Here is a 24,576-nt window from a genome sequence, read left to right on the forward strand (position 1 = left end):
TTTGATGAGATGTTACATAAATCATTTATATGGACAAATGGTTATGAAAAGAACGGGAAACAATGTCCTATTTGAAAAAAAATCAAATTAAAATAAAAACTATGCATTTTTTGCATCGTTGCATGGCGCCACTGGTAGGAATGAAAATCTGTGTTATTCCTACACTAAAAAATACATTTTGCTGCATGCAAAAGTAGTTCAACGTTTCACAGAAATATCTATAGTCATATCAAAGTTATCTCAAAGAAATATTTTTTAATTGAAATTTAACGCATCTTATCGAAAAACCCTGCATAAAACTAATGTATCGTCGTGGTAATAGCCAGGTTAATAATTTTTTCTGTCAGGCATTTGTCAAATCCTATCGAATTCAATAATTCGTACTTGTGATGCACTGGTTGGAACCTTTGGTGTAGTAATGAGCACTAAAATAACGGTTTGGTGTTGGGAAAAAACTCCAGTAATACTCAATTCTTCGTGCTTATTGAATCCGACTTTTTTCCACCACAATTGACCGGTGAAATGTTTTCAGATTTTCTTCGACATGATCTGCCACAATTATTAGGTGTTTCTTCAAATTTGAGACGGATTACCTACGTGGTTCTATCATAATGGGTGAGTTAATGAGGAAGAAGTGAATACTGTGAAAGAATTTCAACTAGACATTGTAAATACTTGTGATCTTATTCGTGGACACTAAGATGTTTTTTCAGCTGATAATAAGGAGTAGTGAGTTTGCCAAGCAGATATTTGCGTAGGTCATACAAATGGGAACGCTTATTGTAAAAACGAAAAACATTTTACTATAAATTTTTTCATTATTTTCACTAGTAATTATTATGAAACTTTCATAAAGATGATTTTGGTGTTAGATAAGGTGTTAAAAATAAATGACTTAATTCAAAAAACACTCTGTATATAAATATAAACAATCATTTGGATCAAGCTTTATTGAAGATATATACAAATAACACTATCAAGATAATAATTACAGATGAATTTCATTAGTTCGGACTTCTACTGTCTGATATCACATATCAAATATGATTTGAAATCCCTGAAAGAACAAATGAAATTGATCATGGACGAGGAGAAACCAGCAAATCGGGAATAGCAGAGCATGTTTGGTATCACCAACATAACATCAAGTGGTCCTCCCACAGGGAGGAACACTGGTTCAAAAAAGCTGCATATATGTAGTACATCGCCACATTCAGCCGAGCTAGCATAGAGATACGCAACATTTGAAAACCCATAATCAAGCGGAAAACGGTTCTACTCTCGCCAAACGGTCATCTCCCGCCAAGCCTGTGAAGCGGGAGAGAAGAGGGGATTGGTGAACGCGCTTGAATTACCGATGAATAGTCATCTCTCGGAGAAAAAATCCAGCCATCACCCGAAGACGATTGTTGATACTAACTACGTGAAGTAACTTGAATTGATTTGAAATATCTTATTTTTCATTTCATTTTGATTTTTAAATTTTTTGCTCAATATAATTATTATTTCCAGCTATTCATTTTACTTTTCAATTTTATCAGTTCTCTCAAGGATTTCAAATCATTTTATATCATATCAGTCAATGGAAGTACGAAACGTACTTCCATACATATATATATATATATATATATATATATATATAAATATATATATATATATATATATATATATATATATATATATATATATATATATATATATATATATATATATATATATATATATATACAGTGTGACCCATTTAAGATGGAAGCATCCTTATAAAACTTACATTTTTCAACCGATTGGAATGATTTTTTTTGTTAGGTAGATATTCAAAAAGTCTATTAGGACACCAAATATCATGAATAAATCTCAATTTCCAGGGCCAACTAATCTTATTTTTCAAGGTCAAAAATCTAAAAAAATTACTAGCGATTTTTTTAGAAAAACTCTGACTACACCACTGGATTTGTGACATTTTCAAATGGGTAACATGTAAATTACGTTGAAATGCGTCAATCAATAAAAAAGTTATAAAGGAATGAAATTTGAAAAATATGCCGTTTAATCAACCCACCAATTCATGTTCAGGAATTTTATGAAAATTCTGAATACACCACTGGATTCAGGATGTCTTGAAATATCACTGGTCACAGTTTAATCGAAATCTGTTCAGTAATAAAAAAGTTATAAGGGAATGAAATTTGAAAAATATGTTGTAAAATGAAATTTTAACAACGTTCTTACTACACCACTGTTGATTATTGGAAAAATTATTGGGGTGATTATTGCAATGTCGTACAATTATAACATCTGAAAATCATGATGGTAAAAATAGTCTATAGGTATTTCTCGAAGTGGAGTGGATATATAAACAAGTACAATCAAAAGAGAACTCCTGGTTAATCTTCATGAAAACAATTTCAACAATATAAGACAAGTCTAATGTACTCCCAATAGAAATTATAACGAAAAAAATATGCAATGGATAATAATTATTATCATTTCAGTAGGTAACATCAGCTGTGATTTCTTCCTTTTGTTGAATAGCAAAAAATGAGATTTGCAATTTTAACTGCCTGTTATTCAGAATACATTAATGGAATAAACAAGTTAGCTGTGACTTACAGTTTCTCATCTATTTATTTGCGCATGAATTGTCATTTTGTTAAATTGTCATTTTGTTACGCACCATTAGTGAACTGAATAATTTGTGTTTCAAAATAAAAACAGATAATGGCTCAATTGTCAATTCAAGAAAAAATCGAAATTATACGTCTTTCCGGTGATGATTACCGGAGTGAAAGAGAAGTAACTAGAATATTCAATGGACTCCCAAATCGTCCAGCCATAAGTAACAGCACGGTACATAAAATAAACCAAGTTTTCAATCGGACTGGAGCAGTAACCACATATATTTTAAAGAACAATATACGAAGAAGGAACGAAAATAACCAGATTATATTAGATTACTAGGGATGCCAGCTTAGATTTAAACTTACCTAGGGAGAATGTTAGGCGATGTCTGAAAAAAAATAAATTGAGGCCATTTAAACTAAAGTTTTTACATACTCTGGAACTAGGTGATCAAGAAAAACGATTGGAATTCTGCTTATGGGCCCAGGGCGAGTATCTTAATGACAGGCAATTTTTAAAGAAAATTTTATTTAGTGATGAAGCTAGTTTCACAACAAATGGAGTGGTTTCATCACAAAATATTCGCTATTGGGCCACTGAAAATCCTAACTGGGTGATAAACTGTAAAAAGCAGTATTCAGAAAAAGTGAACGTTTGGTGTGGAATACTGAATGAAAGGATAATTGGACCATTCTTTTTCGACGGCAACATGAATGGCGCAATTTTCCTACAATTTTTAAAGAATGAATTTTCGGACGCAATAGATGAACTTCCCCTTGCAGAAACAAGAAATTTATATTTTCAGTTAGATGGTTGTTCCATACATAATGCGGGAATTGTGAAGAGTTGGCTGAATCAAAATTACCCTAATCGTTGGATAGGAAGGGGCAGTACATTAATTGGATGGCCACCAAGATCGCCTGACCTTACTTCACTCGATTTTTTCCTTTGGGGTTATGTTACACAAAAGGTTTACAAATCACGATCAAGGAATCGAGTGGAACTGTGCACCAGAATTCAGCAAGCTTGCGATGCAATTACTCCACAAAAATTGAGGAATACTTTAAAAAATATTCGTAAGCGATATGATAAATGCATTGAATTGGATGTAAGTTTGGTGGAGGCCACCAGAATATGAATTGCACTCATTTCTTTTTCAATTCGGTATCTTCTTGGTTTCTATTTTTACATTGATTGTGAATAAAAGATTGTTTTCCGCTAGTTTGTAGCAATTAGAAAAATGTACTTACAGTTAGTTTTTTGAAAGGATTCATTTGAAATTATTGACACTAAAGTTTGTTGTGATAAACTGATTGATTGATATGGTTCGATATACATTATGAAAGGAAATTGATTCTCCCATAAACGTTTCATGAATTTTATTTGAATAAATAATATTTTGTTGAATATTGCCCCTAATCCAGTGGTGTAGTAAGAACGTTGCTAAAATTCCATTGAACAACATATTTTTCAAATTTTATTCCTTTATAACTTTTTTATTACCGAACAGATTTCGATGAAACTGTGATCAGTAATATTTCAAGATATCCTGAATCCAGTGGAATATACAGAATTTTCATAAAATTCCTGAACATGAATTGGCGGGTTGATTAAACGGCATATTTTTCAAATTTCATTCTTTTATAACTTTTTTATTGATTGACGCATTTCAACGTAATTTACATGTTACCCATTTGAAAATGTCACAAATCCAGTGGTGTAGTCAGAGTTTTTCTAAAAAAATCGCTAGTAATTTTTTTAGATTTTTGACCTTGAAAAATAAGATCAGTTGGCCCTGGAAAAAAAGATTTATTCATGATATTTGGTGACCTAATAGACTTTTCGAATATCTACCTAACAAAAAAAAATCATTCCAATCGGTTAAAAAAAGTAAGTTTTATAAGGGTGCTTCCATCTTAAATGGGTCACACTGTATATATATATATATATATATATATATATATATATATATATATATATATATATATATATATATAAATGGATTAACTGGTTTTCTCAGTCAAAAAATCAAAAATCAAATCTCTGTTTTACTTTGCCAAGCTTTCGCTTCTAATGGGAAGCTTCTTCAGGACCTATAATTTATTGAGTTTTTGTTTTTTTTTTGCCATCGAAAAACATTACAATTCATACTTACATACATATAAAATAAAATAAAAACATAAAAAATAAGATCAGTTGGCCCTGGAAAAAAAGATTTATTCATGATATTTGGTGACCTAATAGACTTTTCGAATATCTACCTAACAAAAAAAAATCATTCCAATCGGTTAAAAAAAGTAAGTTTTATAAGGGTGCTTCCATCTTAAATGGGTCACACTGTATATATATATATATATATATATATATATATATATATATATATATATATATATATATATATATATATATATATATATATATATAAATGGATTAACTGGTTTTCTCAGTCAAAAAATCAAAAATCAAATCTCTGTTTTACTTTGCCAAGCTTTCGCTTCTAATGGGAAGCTTCTTCAGGACCTATAATTTATTGAGTTTTTGTTTTTTTTTTTGCCATCGAAAAACATTACAATTCATACTTACATACATATAAACTGACGGAGAAGGTTGAACATGTATAAGATTATTTTGGGTTTGACAAATGTCATACCTTCACATAAATGTCATTTTTCAATGGGTATGATGATTTCATAATCATAATCATAATCAACTACTTCATAATAATGAAGACACGCCCGAGGAAGCCATTGTATGGCGAAACACGTGTTGCGTTTTTGTGAAATTATCTAGTGAAAATCACACAATAAAGTGTTTTTAGAATACGTTTGATTTCATAATCTTTAACTTATTATTATTAAGTTATTGATTGATACAATTTTCATTATTATCATGTTTTTGATGTAGTTCCAGTAAGTTACTGTATATATTGCTGAGATCATCAATGTCAGTTTTTTTATTCATACAAACAGAAGACTTATTAATTTCAACCATTTCAAGAAAAAGGCGTTTAGAAATATTTTTTTTCTGTATGTACAACCTTTGATATTAAAGTAATTTGGTTTATGTCCTGTTTTTATAGAATGTTGTGCTAATGCGCATGATTTTTTATTAAGCTTTATATCACTTTTATGTGAAGTTATTCTATCATTAAGAATTCTAGATATTGTTCCAATATAATCCAAGTTACAGTTATTACAAGGAATGTTATAAATCACATTTGACTTTTTGGTAGTATCCGTTTTATCTTTCAATTTACTATTCAAATTCTTTATAGTTTTGATATTTTTTTAGCATATTTTGATATTTTGTTCATTATGAAATAGTTTTATGATATTTGAAGATACATTTCCAAGGTTAGGTATTGATTTATAAGAAAAATTGATAGGTAAACTATCATTACATACATTTCTGTTGATTAAATTGGAATTTGTTTTATTGCCAGTATTGAAAATTATTTTATTGAGAAGTTTTCTGGGATAAGAATTTTCGATCAATATGTTTCTAACATGTCTGAAATTTCTTTGTTCGAAGGAAGGGTGTACTGATTTTTCTATTCTTTCTTTCAAACAGAGTAATGAATTGATTTTAACTGACTTTATATGAAAAGAATAGTAATTAATATATCTTCCTGAATTAGTAGGTTTGACATACCAATCAGTAATCAAGGAATTATCAGTTTTACGGATAACCCTTGTATTATTTCGATAGTGAACTGTAAATTTTTTTCATATCTATTGACAACCATCAAGAATTTCATTAGATTTGTCATAAGGTATTGCACAAATGACATCGTCAACGTATTTCTTTAAAAAGGGAATTTCAAAACTCAGTTTGGGAAGTATTTTTTCAAAAAGATCGTCCATTACGTATTGAGCTATAATAGGAGAAATAGTAGCGGTGTACCACGAATTTGTTTATAGTATTTACCTTCGAAGGAGAAATAACTTGAGTTGAAGATGAACTTAATTATTTAAATACATTTTTTTTGGTTTATTGAACATTTTTTATTTATATCATTCCATATTTTGATAACACTTTTCTCCACTAGATTCATAGGTATATTACTGAAAAGTGAAATCACATCAAGGCTGATCAGAATATAACTTGGAGGTAATGATTTTTCATTTACAAAATTTGAAAAATCGAAAGAATCCTTATATAATCCTTATAGAATCCTTATAGAATTTATTTTCATAATTATAAGCATCAGTGAGAATTTTTGTGACCATTTGGACAATTTTGCTATTTGGAGCATCAATGGAAGAAGTAATGAAACATACTTCCCAAACTGAGTTTTGAAATTCCGTATTTAAAGAAATACATTGACGATGTCATTTGTGCAATACCTTATGACAAATCTAATGAAATTCTTGATGTCGTCAATAGATATGATAAAAATTTACAGTTCACTATCGAAATAGAAAATAATCAGACCCTTCCTTTTCTTGATACAAGGGTTATCCGTAAAACTGATAATTCCTTGATTACTGATTGGTATGTCAAACCTACTAATTCAGGAAGATATATTGATTACTATTCTTTTCATGAAAAATCAGTTAAAATCAATTTAATACTCTGTTTGAAAGAGAGAATAGAAAAATTAGTACACCCTTCCCTCAAGCAAAAAAATCTCAGATCTTAGAGACATATTGATCGAAAATTCTTATCCCAGAAAAGTTATCAATAAAATAATTTTCAATACTGGCAATAAAACAAATTCCAATGTAATCAACAGAAATGTATATAATGATAGTTTACCTATCAATTTTTCTTATCAATCTATACCTAACCTTGGAAATGTATCTTCAAATATCATAAAACTATTTCATATATCATATATCATATATCAAAATATGCCAAAAAAATATTAAAACTATACAGAATTTGAATACTAAATTGAAAGATGAAACGGATATTACCAAAAAGTCAAATGTGATTTATAACATTCCTTGTAACAACTGTAACTTGGATTATATTGGAACATCTACAATTCTTAATGATAGAATAACTTCACATAAAAGTGATATTAAGCTTAATGATAAATCATTCGCATTAGCACAACATTCTATAGAAACAGGACATAAACCAAATTACTCTAATATCAAAGTTTTACACACAGAAAAAATATTTCTGAACACCTTTTTCTTGAAATGGTTGAAATTGATGTCTTCTGTTTGTATGAATAATAAAACTGACATTGATAATCTCAGCAGTATATACAGTTACTTACTGGAACTACATCAAAAACATGTTAATAATGAAAATTGTATCAATCAATAACTCTTTCTTGAAGTCAAAGAGTATGAAATCATTGTACCCATTGAAAAATGACATTTATGTGAAGGTAGATGCCCAGTAGAATGAAACAGCTCTCTACCGGTGGCTCTTGAATTGAAATCAATATATATATATATATATATATATATATATATATATATATATATATATATATATATATATATATATATATATATATATATATATATATATATATATATATATATATATATATATATATATATATATATATATATATATATTTATATTTATATTTATATATATGAAATTGAAATAATTTTTTCATAGCATTTTCTCCAAAATTTCAAACAACGGCATTAAAACTTGACTATACCTCTTTCTGAATTTTGCGTTACAATGAAATTCTTTCAGAATATAAAACGCTCTATCAGTCATATAAAACCGATTGAATGTTTCTGCACAAGAAACGATTTCAAGTGAAAGGTGTTCTGGTAGAAAAACATTGGTACCATACAATCCGCACTCGATCAGTATCGGTAATTTGAAGTCTTCCGCACTGGCGAAAAATTCACTTTTGGGGATAACTTTGCTAGCTGATATGTTATTCAAAGAAAGTTCATAGCTGAGAAAATCATAATAGCAATCCAAAAACTTGTTCATGTTCTGAGCTAAAACTTCACTATCCAAATTAATATGAAGGGCCAACAGGACATCACAAACGGGAGGAGTATATCTTGTCAGCTGAAAATCAACAAGAATGCAGTCATTTCTGTCATCGAATATGAAATTATTACACCACAGGTCATCGTGACAAATAACGTTCCTGTACTTCTCAGAAGGAAGCAGGAATTTTTTGAAACCGTCTTCAGAAAAAAAATATTTCCTCAGCTTACTGGCAATGCGGACGTTCCTACTGAAATAAACACTTATTTCCTCCAAACATCTGATGCCGATTTGACACCAGAAATATCTGACTTTAGTCTCATCGAAAGAAAAAGTCGCTTCACTCAAAGCTTCTGGAAACTGTTCATTTATCCTGAAAGGGCCGTTAATACTCTTTTTTTCCTCAAAAATTATCGAAGCGGCATGCAGTCGGGCAATGGCTCCTAAAGCGGCTTTCATTTTATCGAAATCCAAATACTCCGTTTTGCAATTCTGGAAAGAAATAAGGTGCTTGATTTACTTTTCACAAAATAGTTCTGGAGTTTTTCGGAAAGAAAGGTTTCTGACTTTTTTTTCGAAACCTTCATACAAGAATCTTGGAAAAATTCCGCAGAGAAGATGAAAACCTTCCTTTCCCGAAAACTAATATTTCCTGAAAATATCCCCCTTTCAATTCAAGGTCTAGACTTTACTATTGAGTGTTAAAAACATATCCACTAACTGTTCTCCTGAATAGTTTTACAAAAATGCAAAACGTGTCTTCCAATACAAGAGCTTGTTCAGGCGTGTGTTCACTAAGACACACCTGAACAAGCTATTGCATAGCGAAACACGATTCAATCACATATATAAAAACAAGCATACTAACAGTACTACAAAACACAACAGTACACATAGCACAACACAATATCAGCATCATATGCCACGCATATTTTTCTGGTGCCATTATATATTCGAATTTCTGTGGATTTCAATATTTTACGTAGGCGGTACTCAAACGTTTCACTATTTTTTCTAATAAAAATTATTAGCATATGGTATGTATGTTTAAAAAAATCTACCAGTGAGCTCGACATAATGCTTTCAATGAAACTACAAATAGTAAATTTAGATACTATCTCTCGTAACAGAAACGCCATTTATGGGATCGACAGAATACTCAATCTACGAATATAAATGAAAAACGAGGCTACCCAAAGTGGTCCGTTACAAAGTCAATTTTGGGTATCATTCGCCAAACCAGCCATCTGATCACTGGTCAAAACCGGAACTTGTGAGAATATATTTTTTGAAGTCAACTATCCTGATCACTGGTCAAAACCGGAACTTGTGAGAATATATTTATTGAAGTCAACTATCCTTAAATGATAATATTGAATAGGGAACGACCATGACATCTTTCTTTACGAAGATACTATTCATGATATCTACAGAAGACTCAGTCCACGAACATCAAGGATACACGATTCGTTTCAATGCCAAACTTCAGCATCAACCACTGAACAAGATTCGTTCTCTGTACCTATTTTTCTGTAGCTTTCACTACAAAGCAACAAGTTAAAACAAGAGCCCAACAATAAAATATTCGTTATTAAACACCGCAGATCTTATTAGACGCCGTTTATCATCAAATAGACAGAAGAATCAATACACAAATTTCAAGATATCCCCTGCATATAAAATTCGTCCTGTATTCTTCTGCAGGTTTCTCTGCAAGGTAGCTAAGTTGGTGGAGATATACAGGAAAAACCAAAATATCCCAAATTATTTTTTTGTCTATATCTTCTTTATTCGCAGACATATTGAAAATCTGTCAACATTTTGCCATTGGCACTTGATGTGGGCTATCAGAATATGACCATGAATCTTTTATATAGGGTGTTATTTGACTTGGGCCACCCCCATATTCAAATTTTCAAATACGGACCTGCATTTTTTGTTGCAGCTTTTGGATCGTAGACGTTCACTCCATACTGAGAAATTAAATTTCATGTTATATTTCGGTAAGTTTCGGTAATATTAGATTATAATTAGGTGAATTATTTCCTTTTAAAAAACGGCCCTGGAAATTGATTGACTGAGTTAAATAAAAACATGAAAGGAACTTTTACGTCTCCCTATGTACCGTTTTCAGGTACTTATTCATATTTTTTTCATTGCTCTGAGCATTTTCTACAATGAACTTCAAATAAAAAAATCTTTTATGATTATCAGAAACATATCTACAACAAAAATATATGATATGTGTTTTGATGAGAAGAAAAAGAAATGATAGCAATAATAACATCCGAAACGAATGCTATAATTGTAATGAAAATTGAAATGAAGTCATTTATATACACAAAAAAATGAATGGCTCAATAAATGTTCGAATTGGAGTCCTTCCATTTCGAGACAAATAATGGGCCAATAAGATGGCCTGCAAGATCACCAGATATTACTATTTTGGACTATTTTCTATAGGGTAAATTGAAAAATAGGATTCACGCTGGCAGAGAGATAGAAAATGTGGAAGACTCGAAATTCAGGATTTTTAATGATTCCGGAACAATGCAGCAGATAAATGCAGTAAATAATATGAAAAATCGAGTTTAAAAATGTCTCGAAATGGATGAACTCCAATTCGAACATTTATTGCGCCATTAATTTTTTTGTGTATATAAATTACTTCATTTCACTTTTCATCACAATTATAGTGTTCGTTTCGGATGTTATTATTGCTATCATTTCTTTTTCTGCTTATTGAAACACATTTGATATATTTTTGATGTAGATATGTTTCAGATAATCATAAAAGGTTTTCTTATTCGAAGTTCATTCTTGAAAATGCACAGAGCAATGGAAAAAATATAAATAGGTAACTAAAAATTAAAAACTCTCGAAAAACTCGACGTGAAAATTGCCATTGTCTTTTTATTCAACTCGGTCAACTAATTTCCAGGGCCGTAATTTGAAAGGGAATAATTCACACAATTATAATCAAATATTACCGAAACATCCCAAAATATAAAATTTATTTTAATTTCTTAGTATGAAGTGAACGTCGACGAAACAAAAAATACAGGTCCGTATTTAAAACTTCAAAAATGGGGGTGGCCCAAGTCAGATGACATCCTGTATAAAAGATGAATGGACATATTCTGATAGCCCACATCAAGTGCCAATAGCAAAATGTGGACAGATTTTCAATATTTCTGCGAATAAAGAAGATATAGGTAAAAAAATAATTTGGGATTTTTTTGTTTCTCCTGTACCTATCTTCAGAACCAAACGAGCTATATTCGATTTTTTTTACATCATTGACAAGGTCTCTGAAATACGCAACTTTGCCACAATTTAACCGACACTCTATCTCTTATCGTTTACGAGATCCCCATGTACAGAAACGAATTTGAATATCCCTGTATTTATTTGGTTTCTATTTCTGATTGTTATATAAGAGGTTGACCAACGAGCTAATTGGTCTGGGGTCTTTATCGCTATTCAAAAATCACATCCTTCATTTTTCCATTTCAAAAGGTGTCTAAAACCCTGTGTTGTCACGTACTGATCCCAACATTTTCGAAAATTTTTCGCTCATTCAGAGTCCATTCTCTAAGGCATGTAGAGACAAACTAGACTACTCTGACCCATCTATCAAACAGGACTGTAGAAATTGTATTTTTTAGGAGAGAACAAACTCGGCATGAATTTATCAAGTTTGAATTGACCTCTATCGATATCAGTTCATTCGTAAAAATTGAAAACAAATATGTTGTTAATTGATGGGTGTAACCGTTAACTATGTGATAGGAGATCCTCATGAAGAATGAGAAATAAAACTTCCTTTGTTTTTCACCACTTGTATTCTTAACAAACGTTACTGCAGTTTCGTCCTATAAGGAAATTTTGAAACGAATACAATGAACTGAAATAATTGACTGTTAACCCTTATATATCTATACAACTGTAGGTAATAATAGCCGGTCCTTAACTTAACTTAGTACCTGAATTATGTTCGCCTGTGACAATGTGGGTACGCTAATCTGAAAACCGGCGAACAGACTAGGTTGATTTGGTCATTTAGCAGGTTATATATACAATGAGGAATTTCCAATGAATTTCCAAGGATTCCAAATAACTGAATTTCCAACCCTTGTTTGCATGGTGCAAAATTTCCGTATAGTTTAGATACGGGATATTGTGGTTGAATTCCAAGGAATGGTTTGAAAATATCAAATCATTTTCATCTAGTCTGAAGGGCCTTTCATGTTCAGCATACCGTTTTGTGCATTGCGGGTGTAACCTACTGAATAACCAGTCGACCTAGTCTGTTCGCCGGTTTTCAGATTAGCGTACCCACATTGTCACAGGAAAATAAAATTCAGGTTCTCAGTTCAGGTAAGAGTTATATATGGGTTAACATTGCTAATCATTTAAGTTTATTTTATCAGTTTGGGGATGTCCTTATAGCACACAACTGCAGTAACGTTAGTTACAAATACAAGTGGTAAAAAAACACAGGAATTGTTTTTTCATTTTCCAAAGTATGTTGTTAACTATGATGGAGACTTGAATTGTGAGACAGTGGGAAATCAAAATGATCCTCAATGCAACCAGCTAGCTTTTCTTAATTTTCACTTCACAAGAAAGATACTCAAATAATCTTGACTATCAACTAATCAGAGATTTATCCTGCAAAATTTAATAATAATGTCCTGTTAGATGCAACATTCAAACTTATCAACCGAATTATTTTCTGATATTTCTGATAATTACTCCCCGTTAACTGTTTCGAAGTAACACATTATGACGCATAAACGCAGTATGACTAGAGTTATTATAGGAATTCAATTGAAAGTATTGAAATAAGTCTTCAAATCCACCGGTCTCTTTTGGACGCCATCTACAGTAACAATTCTTGTTACTGTAGATGTAGATATGCTAACAGAGGAGTAAAAAGAAACTACAAGCTTAATTACTTCAATACTTCAACTACAATCTTGATTTTAATTCGTCCCAAATTACAACGTCGACCACAAGCTTGATTTTGCCTAGAATTTTTCAATTTGCCTGAATTTTAATAGGCTTGAATTTGTCCTAATCTGCTCAAATTTGTCTCAATTTGTTTGACAGAACTCATAAAAAAAAGAAAGTTAAAACTATTATAAAAATCCTGCCGATTCAATAATTAGTAAAAATCAACCAATGTTGAAAATGACTACGTAATTCACTATTATATAAACATTCATATTGTACTTTCAAAGTTAGAAAGTTTCCTGCTTGGTGATTATCAAAATTTCTGAATAAATCACCACTACGTGTTCTTCATGTGAAGCTAGGCACAGAAACGAACCTTTCAAAATTTCATCCTTCAGACATAGGTTTTAGATCACAACCCAGGCAATGTTACCACTTGTTCCATCAGTCCCTTCAAACATCTATACAGAGATCGCCTATCGATTCAATATCCTCTCAACTGTCGATAAATATTCCTGTCTGTAGGTACCTCATTTCTCACTTCACGTCAATCACTATGACGGAATAAAAGAACGGGAAGAATATTTGACATTAGTCTGTCTGCTTAACCATGTAGCGAAACGTGATTTCCACAGCGCCACTTCGTTATAGAACCCACAATACATTTCTATGTGCTCTAGAGGGCTACGATTAGCAGCTCGAGAAGGGTTTTTCAAAGCGAGTTTTTTAGTTCCACATAAAAACGGCAACGGCTATTTCGATCGTGGTTACTGCAAGACCATTTAAAAGTCAGAAAAGATCGACACATTGATGAAACTGTTTTCGTGCTTTTGGTTGAATAAAACTCATAATATTATCCTTTTGATATTTGGTTGGTGCCTGCACTATTTTAGGTAGGTAAGGATATAAAATTCAAGTGTAAATCTAAACGTGCTCTATTTTAGTTTTGTCAAGTCATCTGAGAATAAACAGTCTACCACATTTCTGCTTTTCACTACAAAGAGCCAGGTTTGATCCACTACAACCCTGAGATACCATACGATCGATTACCACCATTATAGGTTTGTTCTGGTTCTAACAACCGAAACTGTTTGGAAACTGCGCAAGACATGATGCGTACAAGCAAAAAACTCAAACAGTCCGAAATAGTCGGACACTTGGTTAAACCAGAATACATTTTGAGGAGACTATTGTGCCACCTATTGTATATATGAAGAGATGAAGACAAGAAAATACATGTCATGTCCATTTTGTTACGTAGCGTATCCTTATAGTCAGTTCAAATGTTATCTTACCTCAATCATCAATTATTTGAATCAAATAAATAAAAAACATCCTAGAAAATATGCCAAACAAATTACCACATGAGTGCGCATGAGCAACGGGAACAGTTCTCAACATTTCAGCCTCTAGAGCAAGAACGATTCGGGACGGTTCAAGACAGTTTAGGATCATTTCGCAGTCGGAACCAGAACAGAGGATTCATCAATCCGAACTTATCTTCAATAAACCAGAACGCTCTATATCAACTGCGCATGATCCCGACGTTCTAGAACCTGAATTTCGTAGAACCAGAACGAACCTCATAAAATGAATAAAATAACCAAACAAAAAGGAATTTAATTATCTGTCAGAATGTTGGCTATGATTTACGCGGTACTGCGGCAGACTGCTCAGAGGAATCCTAGATCTGTGAAAAGAGTAAATAGAAATTTGAATAACTGATATGTTACAATCTGCATTCAACATTGAAAAAAAGGTTTTATTTCTGTACAGATAGCTTTCCAAACAGTATTAAAAGAAAAGTGGAAAAATTAAATGTTTCAACAAAAGAGAATTGCGGTTTGAACTTTCTAAGTAGTGAGAGGAAGTGAAAGTACCGAGATTCGTTCATGTACAACTTTGAATACTCCAACTCAACAAATGTGATAATAGTATACATTATTCAACTAGTGAAACATTCGACTGTAACTCATAATGAAGTTTATAGATGAGAGGAAGCCAAGTATCATGAATCATTCGAGCGAGTAGAATACTATACTTTTTCTTTGACATATCAGGAATTTTTTTAAACAAGATTTATTTATGAAGGATACTCCAAATGAAAGTAATATCAGTAAATGTCATAACTGCAGGCAATCCAGGAAAATATACAAAAATATTTTCCATTTTTGTTATGCAATCCAATTTAGAATAGTTTGAAAATTGATTAAGATGAAATGATAAAAAGTGCAATGAATGAGAATTAAACCCAGAATTATTAGCCAGAGCTCTACCTCTACTCCACGAAGTCCTTACAAATTAGCATGCCATATACATGACATTCAGATAATTCAGTTTCTAGTCACTTTCAGGTTAACAAATGATGAACTTTTGTTCTTCACCACATCACTTTGTTTCGAAGATGTAAGTTATGGATCATTTTGCCTACTTACCCGAAAGGAAACGATCACATAATAGACACTTTATTCAACAGCTATAGAAAAAAACATTTAATGTGTTGGTTAGTTCCTTATGAACAGAGAAAGGTATCATTTATTGCAAAATAACCTACGAAACAGAAACACTGACGAGTGGTATCTCACCTTATAACCCTTCAAACGCATATCTTCCAGTACTAAGAACTTGTCAGTAATTGAATAGAAGTAGTTAGGTGCAAACTGCTTGCTCACCAATTTGGATAATTCGTTGAGTATATCCTTGTACATTAAAATTTCTTTTCTAAACACTCCCATGTTTTTAGTGTATTCCTTATGACAGGACATTTTCTCGGGAATAGTCTTGAAGAAAAACGTTTGCCTTCCGATTACACCACTGATTTCATCTCTAAAATGAAGTGTTAGCTTATAATTTTCGGAAAAAAAACCGCAGAGTTCATCGCTGTATTTGGATATGGCAAAATCTGTCAGAACTTTTCTGTTAGGAAGAATTTTCTCACAGTCTGTTCTAGTTATAATCATAGTTAATCGCCAGTTTCACCTCAGAAACACAAGTAACCATTTAAACTGAACACAGAATGGATCATAAAGTTTTTTTTAATTATTTATACTTTCCTGGATAAAACAAAATTTTCGTTGTCAGTTCATTATTATCATATTCTGCATACATTGTATTCTTAAATTGCATTGTTTCGCATTTGACAGGATCAAATATTGGTAATCCTAACGAAGGTAAATATATTGATAAGTATAAATGGTGTTTTCCAAAGTCTCTTTCAAAACTAAAAATAACTCATTATTAATACATAACACTGTTATTATGATCAAATGAAATGTTGGAAAAGTCAGTAAATATTTTCGAGAAAGTAAATTCCATTTTTGAAATGACTCTGGAAAACTCCTTTCGATAAAATATAGAAAGTTATTACTATCAAAATGAATTTGAGTGACCTATTATGTGAAATGAGAAATGTAAGTACCCAGGATGATGGAAAAAAATAGGATAACATGAAAGCAGACATCTTATATACGAAATAATATTTGAAATTTCACTCAATTATTCAGTAACAACTAAATATAGAAATCAACAATATTCACCTTCAAAACATTCACTGAATTGGACAGTGGACAAGTGGAAAGGTCCGATTAAATCTTATTGGAACTGCTACACAATAGAACAAAGGCCCTTTTAGATTACGCAAACCGCGGACACGTGTTTCTGGCTATTGGCCTCATCAGCGCGGTGCAGCCAATTGCAAAGATGGACAACAACTGGTTACCAAAAATGAAAAACTTCACATATGCACGTGTCCGCGGTTTGCCCCTATTTTTCGAGTGTTCTGTCCACGAATTTCCCCTTTTGATTTATATCATACACACTCGTTAATATTTATATCTCTGTATTTATATCCTGGACCCGGAAGTCACGCAGGTAGCTATAGCTGCCTACGTGGTGATGTTAGATGATGCCTGGGAATTCTAGGTCTTCTAATTGAAACCACAAATGTGCGGTTAGCTCCTGTTGGTAACACCGTGCATATGTGAAGTTTTTCATTTTTGGTAACCAGTTGTTGTCCATCTTTGCAATTGGCTGCACCGCGCTGATGAGGCCAATAGCCAGAAACACGTGTCCGCAGTTTGCCCCTATTTTTCGAGTGTTCTGTCCACTAATTTTCCCCTTTTGATTTATATCATACACACTCGTTAATATTTATATCTCTGTATATATATATATATATATATATATATATATATATATATATATATATATATATATATATATATATATATATATATATATATATATATATATGGCTCTTGAATTGAAATCAATATGGGAATGATCAGAATGGTACTCATTTATTTATATATATGATTTTTTTTTTCATTTGTGAAAATTGTTCGAATTCACCCGTATGTGTTAGGTCAATGAACAGGGCTCTAATATATATGATAATTCGAATTTTTGTTCTTGAAAGGGTTAATTGAAACAATTTCAATGAGGAAAAAGTCACTTAGCCAAATATGAGCCCAACTGTCCCAATAATATGAATGTTTCTAATGATCAGAATGTGAAAATAAAAACAAAATTTATTCAAAATAATAAAAAATATAAATAGGTACACATGAAAACTTATTCAATAATATAATCTGAGATTCATTGGTGGTTTCAGCTTCATTATAACGTCCTCCTCATACACCAGAAACTCATCTCGAACATCCGGATAATGGAAATAATTAATTTTTTCACTTTTTTTATGTCTTAGAAAATCTATCAAAATTAGATCAGGCTAGTTATTGAAAATATCTGTAATCTTCCCAAGATAATATTTATCCTCATTTTTAGGGCATCTTAACTCAACCAGGACGAAGTCTTCTATCTTCAAATTCTGAATAGGGCTTTCTAAATTTTCGTTCGATGATGCATCAGTCGGGGCAACATTTTCGTCGTCTTGCTCTCTCTCACATTGAAAAACAGAATCATGTGGATGATCTATCTCATCTCCACGTGCCGTTATTCCGTTGCCTGTTGCAACATCAATCTTTTTGCCTCTTCTCACTGCTCATTTATTTTCTAGTGCTCTTGATTGTTGCATGAAGTTGACGAATGTCAATGACCATCGCTGATCAATATCAACCTGCCTTTCCTGTTGCGCTATTTGTTCTTCAGTAGGTTTACGTATTTTCTTCAGATTACTCTCCCGATTGCAAGGAACTATTCCACAGGTTCTGAATCCTGATATTACATTGTTTGCAGCAATAACTCCAGCCTCATCAAAAAGTCTCTTCAGCAACTTTGGAATCTTTAATATCGGCAGCACTCCTTTATTTTTTTATTTCCATTCTGTCAAAATGTTCTGCTAAATATTTTTAAACGGAGCAAAAGAGGCAACATCTAATAGTTGGAGTAAATGTTTTGCATTGGATAGTAAAACGATGAACTCAATATTATTCTGCTCACACAATTCTATCACTCGAATAGAAAGATGACAGAATATTTTTGCCTTCACATTTTTTGAAATATGGCAGTGCGATCTTCTCAGTCTTCGTATATAAATCCTTCGAACCAGCCGCTCTTAGTCCTTTGTAGACAACGTCATCAGGGCCATTTTCTGTTCATGTGGGATATAAATGGGATGCCTTGTAGACGACATATGGTGCCAGAACTTTTCCTGAAGCAGTGTCGGCTAACATTATTGATGTACTTGATTTACTTGAGTCCAATATGCGGTTGACATATTTTGTTCCTCTCTTACAAACCACTTTTGCTCTACCTGGATCGTCTGTAAGATTGGTCTCATCATAATTCACAATGTATGATGCAAGGACATTTTCGATGCTTCGTGATAGGTTGACAAAATAATCATTAATAACGACTGGGCTCAGTTAGGCCCGGCAACACTTTATATTTTGACAGACACGTTCAGTCGAAGAACGATGTCTCTTCAAAAAATTGTAAACCAATCGAGACCAGGTACATTATCCTTGAAAGTTTTTATTGTTTTCCCCTTACTTTCCAGGAATTTATTGACCAAAACTCAGATATCTGCTCTAGTGAGAGGAAACCCCCATTCTGCCACCTTCTGTATTTTCTGTGAAAGGCTCAGTTCTTCTTCCTCATTCAGAGCTGTTTGTCCTCCGGGAGCTGCTGGGTGAATTCCCTCAATTTTATTGCACAGTGTAGCAATTGGTATATTATACACCTCTGCAGCCCTTCTATATGTCTTTCTTTTGTCTTTCACGGCAATCATTGCCCTTTCCAGAGAAACCGAAGAATAATTTCCATACTGCACGCCGCAAGCCGTGCTTTATGTTTTCGTACCATGTTCGAATTCACCCCACTGTAAGTGATACATTTTGTTTGATAATTTCTGAAAAATCCACTTTTCCTAATATCGTGATGAAATTGATAACAGTTCTCGACATGAGTGATCACGTAAACTAACTTTAAAGTTGTTACAAGATCACAAATGAAAATTACAATAGTTTGTTTTCGGCAAATCGAGAAGTGTATAAATGAGCCGTCGGGATTCACATATCAACCTATGTTATACTCACTAGTAAGTAAACATCTCAACTTCACAGAAGTATCCACTCGACTGTTTCCTCTCAGTTCACAAAAAAAACTAGTGGGTGATACTTGAATATTTCGCTCCAGACGGAGAAAATTGTAAACAACAGCCAAGTGTTCGTATTAACCGGACACGTTCGTAGTCACCCCAAATTACGGTACTCAGGAACTAAATGAACAAAACAGAATAAGAAGAATTGAGTAACAAAATTAGAAACTGAAAACTTCAAAATAAAAAAGTGTTAACATTTTCATGTCAAACGGTTTAGTAGCAGATTTGAGCCGGTTCTAAGCCTTCCTCCACCACTATGACATCATTAATAACAAGTGGTGCAATTAGGGTGACCTAGATCGGCTCGTGCATAGTTGTGGCCTTGAAAAATATGTCTGATGCATGTGACCTTGAAAAATATGTCTGGTGCATACTTATGACCTTGACAAGTATGTCTAGTGCATAGCTGAAAATGGATGTATGCTAAGTACAAAGTATCTTGTACTGAGTACACGCACGGTAAAGATATCTTTCATATGAAGAATAGGTTGCATACACGGAGCATAATCCTTCACGAAGTGGTGCATAATCCTTTGTACTCTATACAAACTGGTTTGCATAGACGCACACACCAAGATTCACCAACACGATCATTTCACCTCACACTTCCACGTTCCAGCCACGAATGAAGCCCGCACTGGTTTTTGTTAGCTTATTTGAAATGTTGAAGTTTCCCCCAAACCCCTCAAGTCTCCCCAAATCCCCCAACCCTCCAACACATACCCCTCACAACACTATGACGTCTTTGCCAACTTGTTTGCATAAAGTTTTCATACACATACACCAACACAAGCACCACACCTGCACAAAATGCACATACACATGTATCAACCACCCAACATTCATCAACACGACCACTACACTTCACATCTACACTCTACAAAGTTCCAGCCATGCATGAATACCCGCACTAGTACACAACCTCACACATACCCCAGGCCACAACACTATGACGTCTATGCAAACTAGTTTGCATATAGTACACATGCACATACACCAACCACCCAACACGATCACAACACCTCACATCTTCACTCCACATGACACGAATGATTGTCGTACTGCTTCCGCCTGTGGGGTAGCCCTATGACGCTATCTCTCGAGACAGAGTACACGCATCTCAATGACAACTGCTTGTTCGTATCGTCTCTGTCGATGCATCGAAAATTGATAATAGGGTTGTCGATGGCGAGTGCCCAGCGGTGCCCATTTGTTGACATCGATCCAGTGAATATCAACACTCACGGTCAAATAGCCGATATATTCACAAAAGCGCTAACAAGGGAGAAATTTGAAAAATTTCGTTACCTGATGGGAATGGAAAACAATTTATCAGCATAAACTGAGTGTTATTTGTTCTCAAATACTGAATTAGTGGGAGTGTTGAGTTATCAATTCATTATTTGTGACACTGTATATGATTTCTGATATTGAATAGTTTGTAGTCGTCAATTTTTCTGGATAGTAACAATAGTTGAAGTTGTTGATTGTCAGTGTGTATAACTTTATATTGAGAATCAGTTTTCTATTTTCATGTATTAACATACACAATAAAGTTCTTCTACGAAAATAAGAGTACAGTAGGTCAGCCGCTTGATTCACGAACCCCAACAGAAATAAACCAATTTTCAAAAAGTGAATTGTGAAAAACAAGGTATAACAAATTGGAGCAGTCGTGCGTATTCCTGCACGTTGCGTTGCTAGAACAAGAAAATTCTAACTAGTAGCGGTGGATTCCAATCCTTCAATGAAACAAAGAAACAAGCCCTACTAGGAAGCGAGAACCAAGAGAATTCGAGTCGTCTTCACTTGGAGAAAACCACGGAAGGAACACCTAGTGAAGCCCCTGGTGGAAAACTTCGAAAACAAGATGAATGACCTATGAAATATATACTGTAAGTTAACAAAGATCCATCTCGTTTATTGTATTGAATTTTATTTCACTGCAATAATCGTACTGATTGATTATTGGCTTATTGATAGATCCAATTGTTGATAATTGCATAGATTATTTATCAAATTATCAATTAACCCCAAAGAGGTATTGAGTATTGCTATTATTGATTTATTATAGTCCAGTGAATCGATTAATTGAGCGATATGGCTGAATTAATCGATCCCTGAACTTATCCCTGAAATAGAACCATATGAATTGTCAAAGATATTTTCAATCGTCCTTGAGTTTGAAGAAGATCAAATATTTTCAACTACATTTATAAATGCTTGTGATTGTGCGTACCAAATGTCAATTCGCGATCAAAGAAATATTTTAACAATACACAATAAAAAAAAACTTCGCCCAACTTACAAGCTCTAGAAACTCCGAAACCTATCAGGAAATTAAACACCTACTGAATTTAAACTTTGGTGATACCCGAGATCTCACCTCCTCAATACAAAATCTTCAAAGACTAAAACAACTACCAAACGAAACCGCGTTCATATTCTCTAACAGATTACATGTACATAACGCCAAAATGCACGCTTGTATTAAAAAATCTACTCCCACTGCCGATCAAGAAACAGCTCAATCGAGACTCATCGAAACTATGACATCGAATACACTTACCGGACTTGAACCCCCGCGTTGGAAATCCCAGAGATATGCTCGAAGCACATATGCAAATCAGGAGAGAACTCCAGCTTTCGTATTTCGAAAACCAAAAACATGACCAACACAACCAACCGATAAACAACATCCCCAAAAAAACCCTAACAACCTCAATCTTCAAGAACATGTAATTTTTGTGAACGCTTTGGGAATTTGTCGAACAAATGCCACCATAGACAACGATCACAACGAAATAACGCAAATTTCTTTCAAAACACGAATTTTCTACACCTAATTTTCCCCCAACAAAACCGCGCTTGAACGAATTTTCAAAATAATTAACAAAGACCTCACTTTCAAACCAATCAACAAAGGCTGCAATTCCAAAATACCCCATCTAGGCCAAATCAAAATCAAAACCAGAATCGTCCCTCAGTGATTCAACGCAACCCCAACTTAAATCTACAAAGAATACATTGCGTTGAATATGAAGATGAACATCCTCTTCAGGACTTTAACTCAGAATATGAGAACTACTATATAGCTGGTAGCCAAGGAAATTACTGGTATACTGATAATGGTCAATACCCACGAAAACAACTTGAACAATACAATCAATACCATCAATATGACCAAAAAGACCAATACGACCAATAGGTGAACAATCCAAATATATCAGGATACCAGGATTTTCTTTCACTCCCTACACAACACCACTTTCCAAATTTCAATCGATCACAAGACATAACGTCAGACAATCAAACTCAAATCCAATCAATGAACATACAAGATTGTCACCACGATCAGAATTTTCCGGATCAACGCTTCATGTAAGTTCACTTCACTTTATACCATATCAAAGACCTCTCGAATACCTTCAAAATTTTAATGGATACTGATGCAGGAATTTCGATATTCAAACCAAAAACTTGTGAAAAATACCTTCACCGATTCTCAGAAATTGTAATAGTCCAGGGAATCACGGACCAAAAAGTTTTACTGAATCGACCCTGATCAATTTCAAAGATAATGATCCCCATAAAGTTTACGTTCACAATTTTGATATTGAATTTGATGGTTCATTAGGATCCGAATTTCTGGAATATTATAATTGTATTATTGATTTAAAAAACAAACAACTGATTACAAATTTCGAAACGGTTCCTTTATCCAAACTTTATAGATAATGAAATGAACGAGAAATCGAAACCAAACCAAATTTCACTTGAACCCAGAACAAAAAGAATATACAAACTCAAAAGTAACGCCTGACGCTATACTGTTAGCGCAAGAAAAAGAGAAAGTCAGAATACTAAACGCTTTAGTAAAAACCAACAGAAATGGTGAATTTTGGACATCTATCATAAATACCAACGCAATTTCCAAAACAATAGACTTTTCAGACCTAATTCTCGAATCAATAACAGACTTTGAATCAATTTTGAACATCAACAACTCTGTCGATGACTCAGAACAAATCGACAGAACTCAAGAGATAAAAAATCAACTCAGACTCGACCATTCAAACCATGAAGAAGAACAAATGATAACCGAATTATGCCTTGAATATCCTGACATATCCTATCTTGAAGGCGACAATCTCACCATAACAAATGAAAACTTTCGATACTCGCTTCAAACGAAACTGATGAAACGAACAAACCAACTGACGGAGAAACACGAGATACATAAACACAAGACACAGAAACACAAAACAAAAAAATACCAGAACATGAAGTAACTCCCTTCTAACAAATTCCTTAAGAATACGAAAGTTTCAGTAATTTATACGAAACCCGATCCTTGATTGACTCCTCAAAAATCAAATTTGATAGTTCGCAACTAATATAGTGCCTGTGCAGGGATTCATTATAGAGATATAGTGTCTTATTGCAAGGACAGTCACAGGTCTAGGAGAAAACATACATAAAAGTGTCATGCAAAGCCATTACTTCAATCATGA

At 33.0% G+C, this 24,576-nt stretch overlaps 1 protein-coding gene across 2 annotated transcripts; it reads right to left on the minus strand.

Moving 5' to 3' along the window:
* Positions 1-3,956: 3,956 nt before the first annotated feature.
* Positions 3,957-16,532, minus strand: LOC111502756 (uncharacterized). Of its 2 annotated transcripts, none has more exons than XM_074180763.1 (2): positions 16,173-16,532; positions 3,957-9,033 (listed from the first exon to the last, which is right to left on the minus strand). In XM_074180763.1, exons 1-2 carry the CDS (start codon positions 16,458-16,460, stop codon positions 8,200-8,202), a joined length of 1,122 nt encoding a protein of 373 aa, XP_074036864.1. In that variant the 5' UTR covers positions 16,461-16,532; the 3' UTR covers positions 3,957-8,199. The 2 variants fall into 2 exon arrangements, with proteins under 2 accessions (XP_074036864.1, XP_023012676.2); XM_023156908.2 differs by having other exon boundaries at positions 16,086-16,530.
* Positions 16,533-24,576: the final 8,044 nt, after the last annotated feature.

Source organism: Leptinotarsa decemlineata, unplaced genomic scaffold (assembly GCF_025532065.1).
Source record: "Leptinotarsa decemlineata unplaced genomic scaffold, Ldec_3_MD MMD2_tig00026299_RagTag_RagTag, whole genome shotgun sequence".
Classification (NCBI taxonomy): Eukaryota; Metazoa; Arthropoda; class Insecta; order Coleoptera; family Chrysomelidae; genus Leptinotarsa; species Leptinotarsa decemlineata.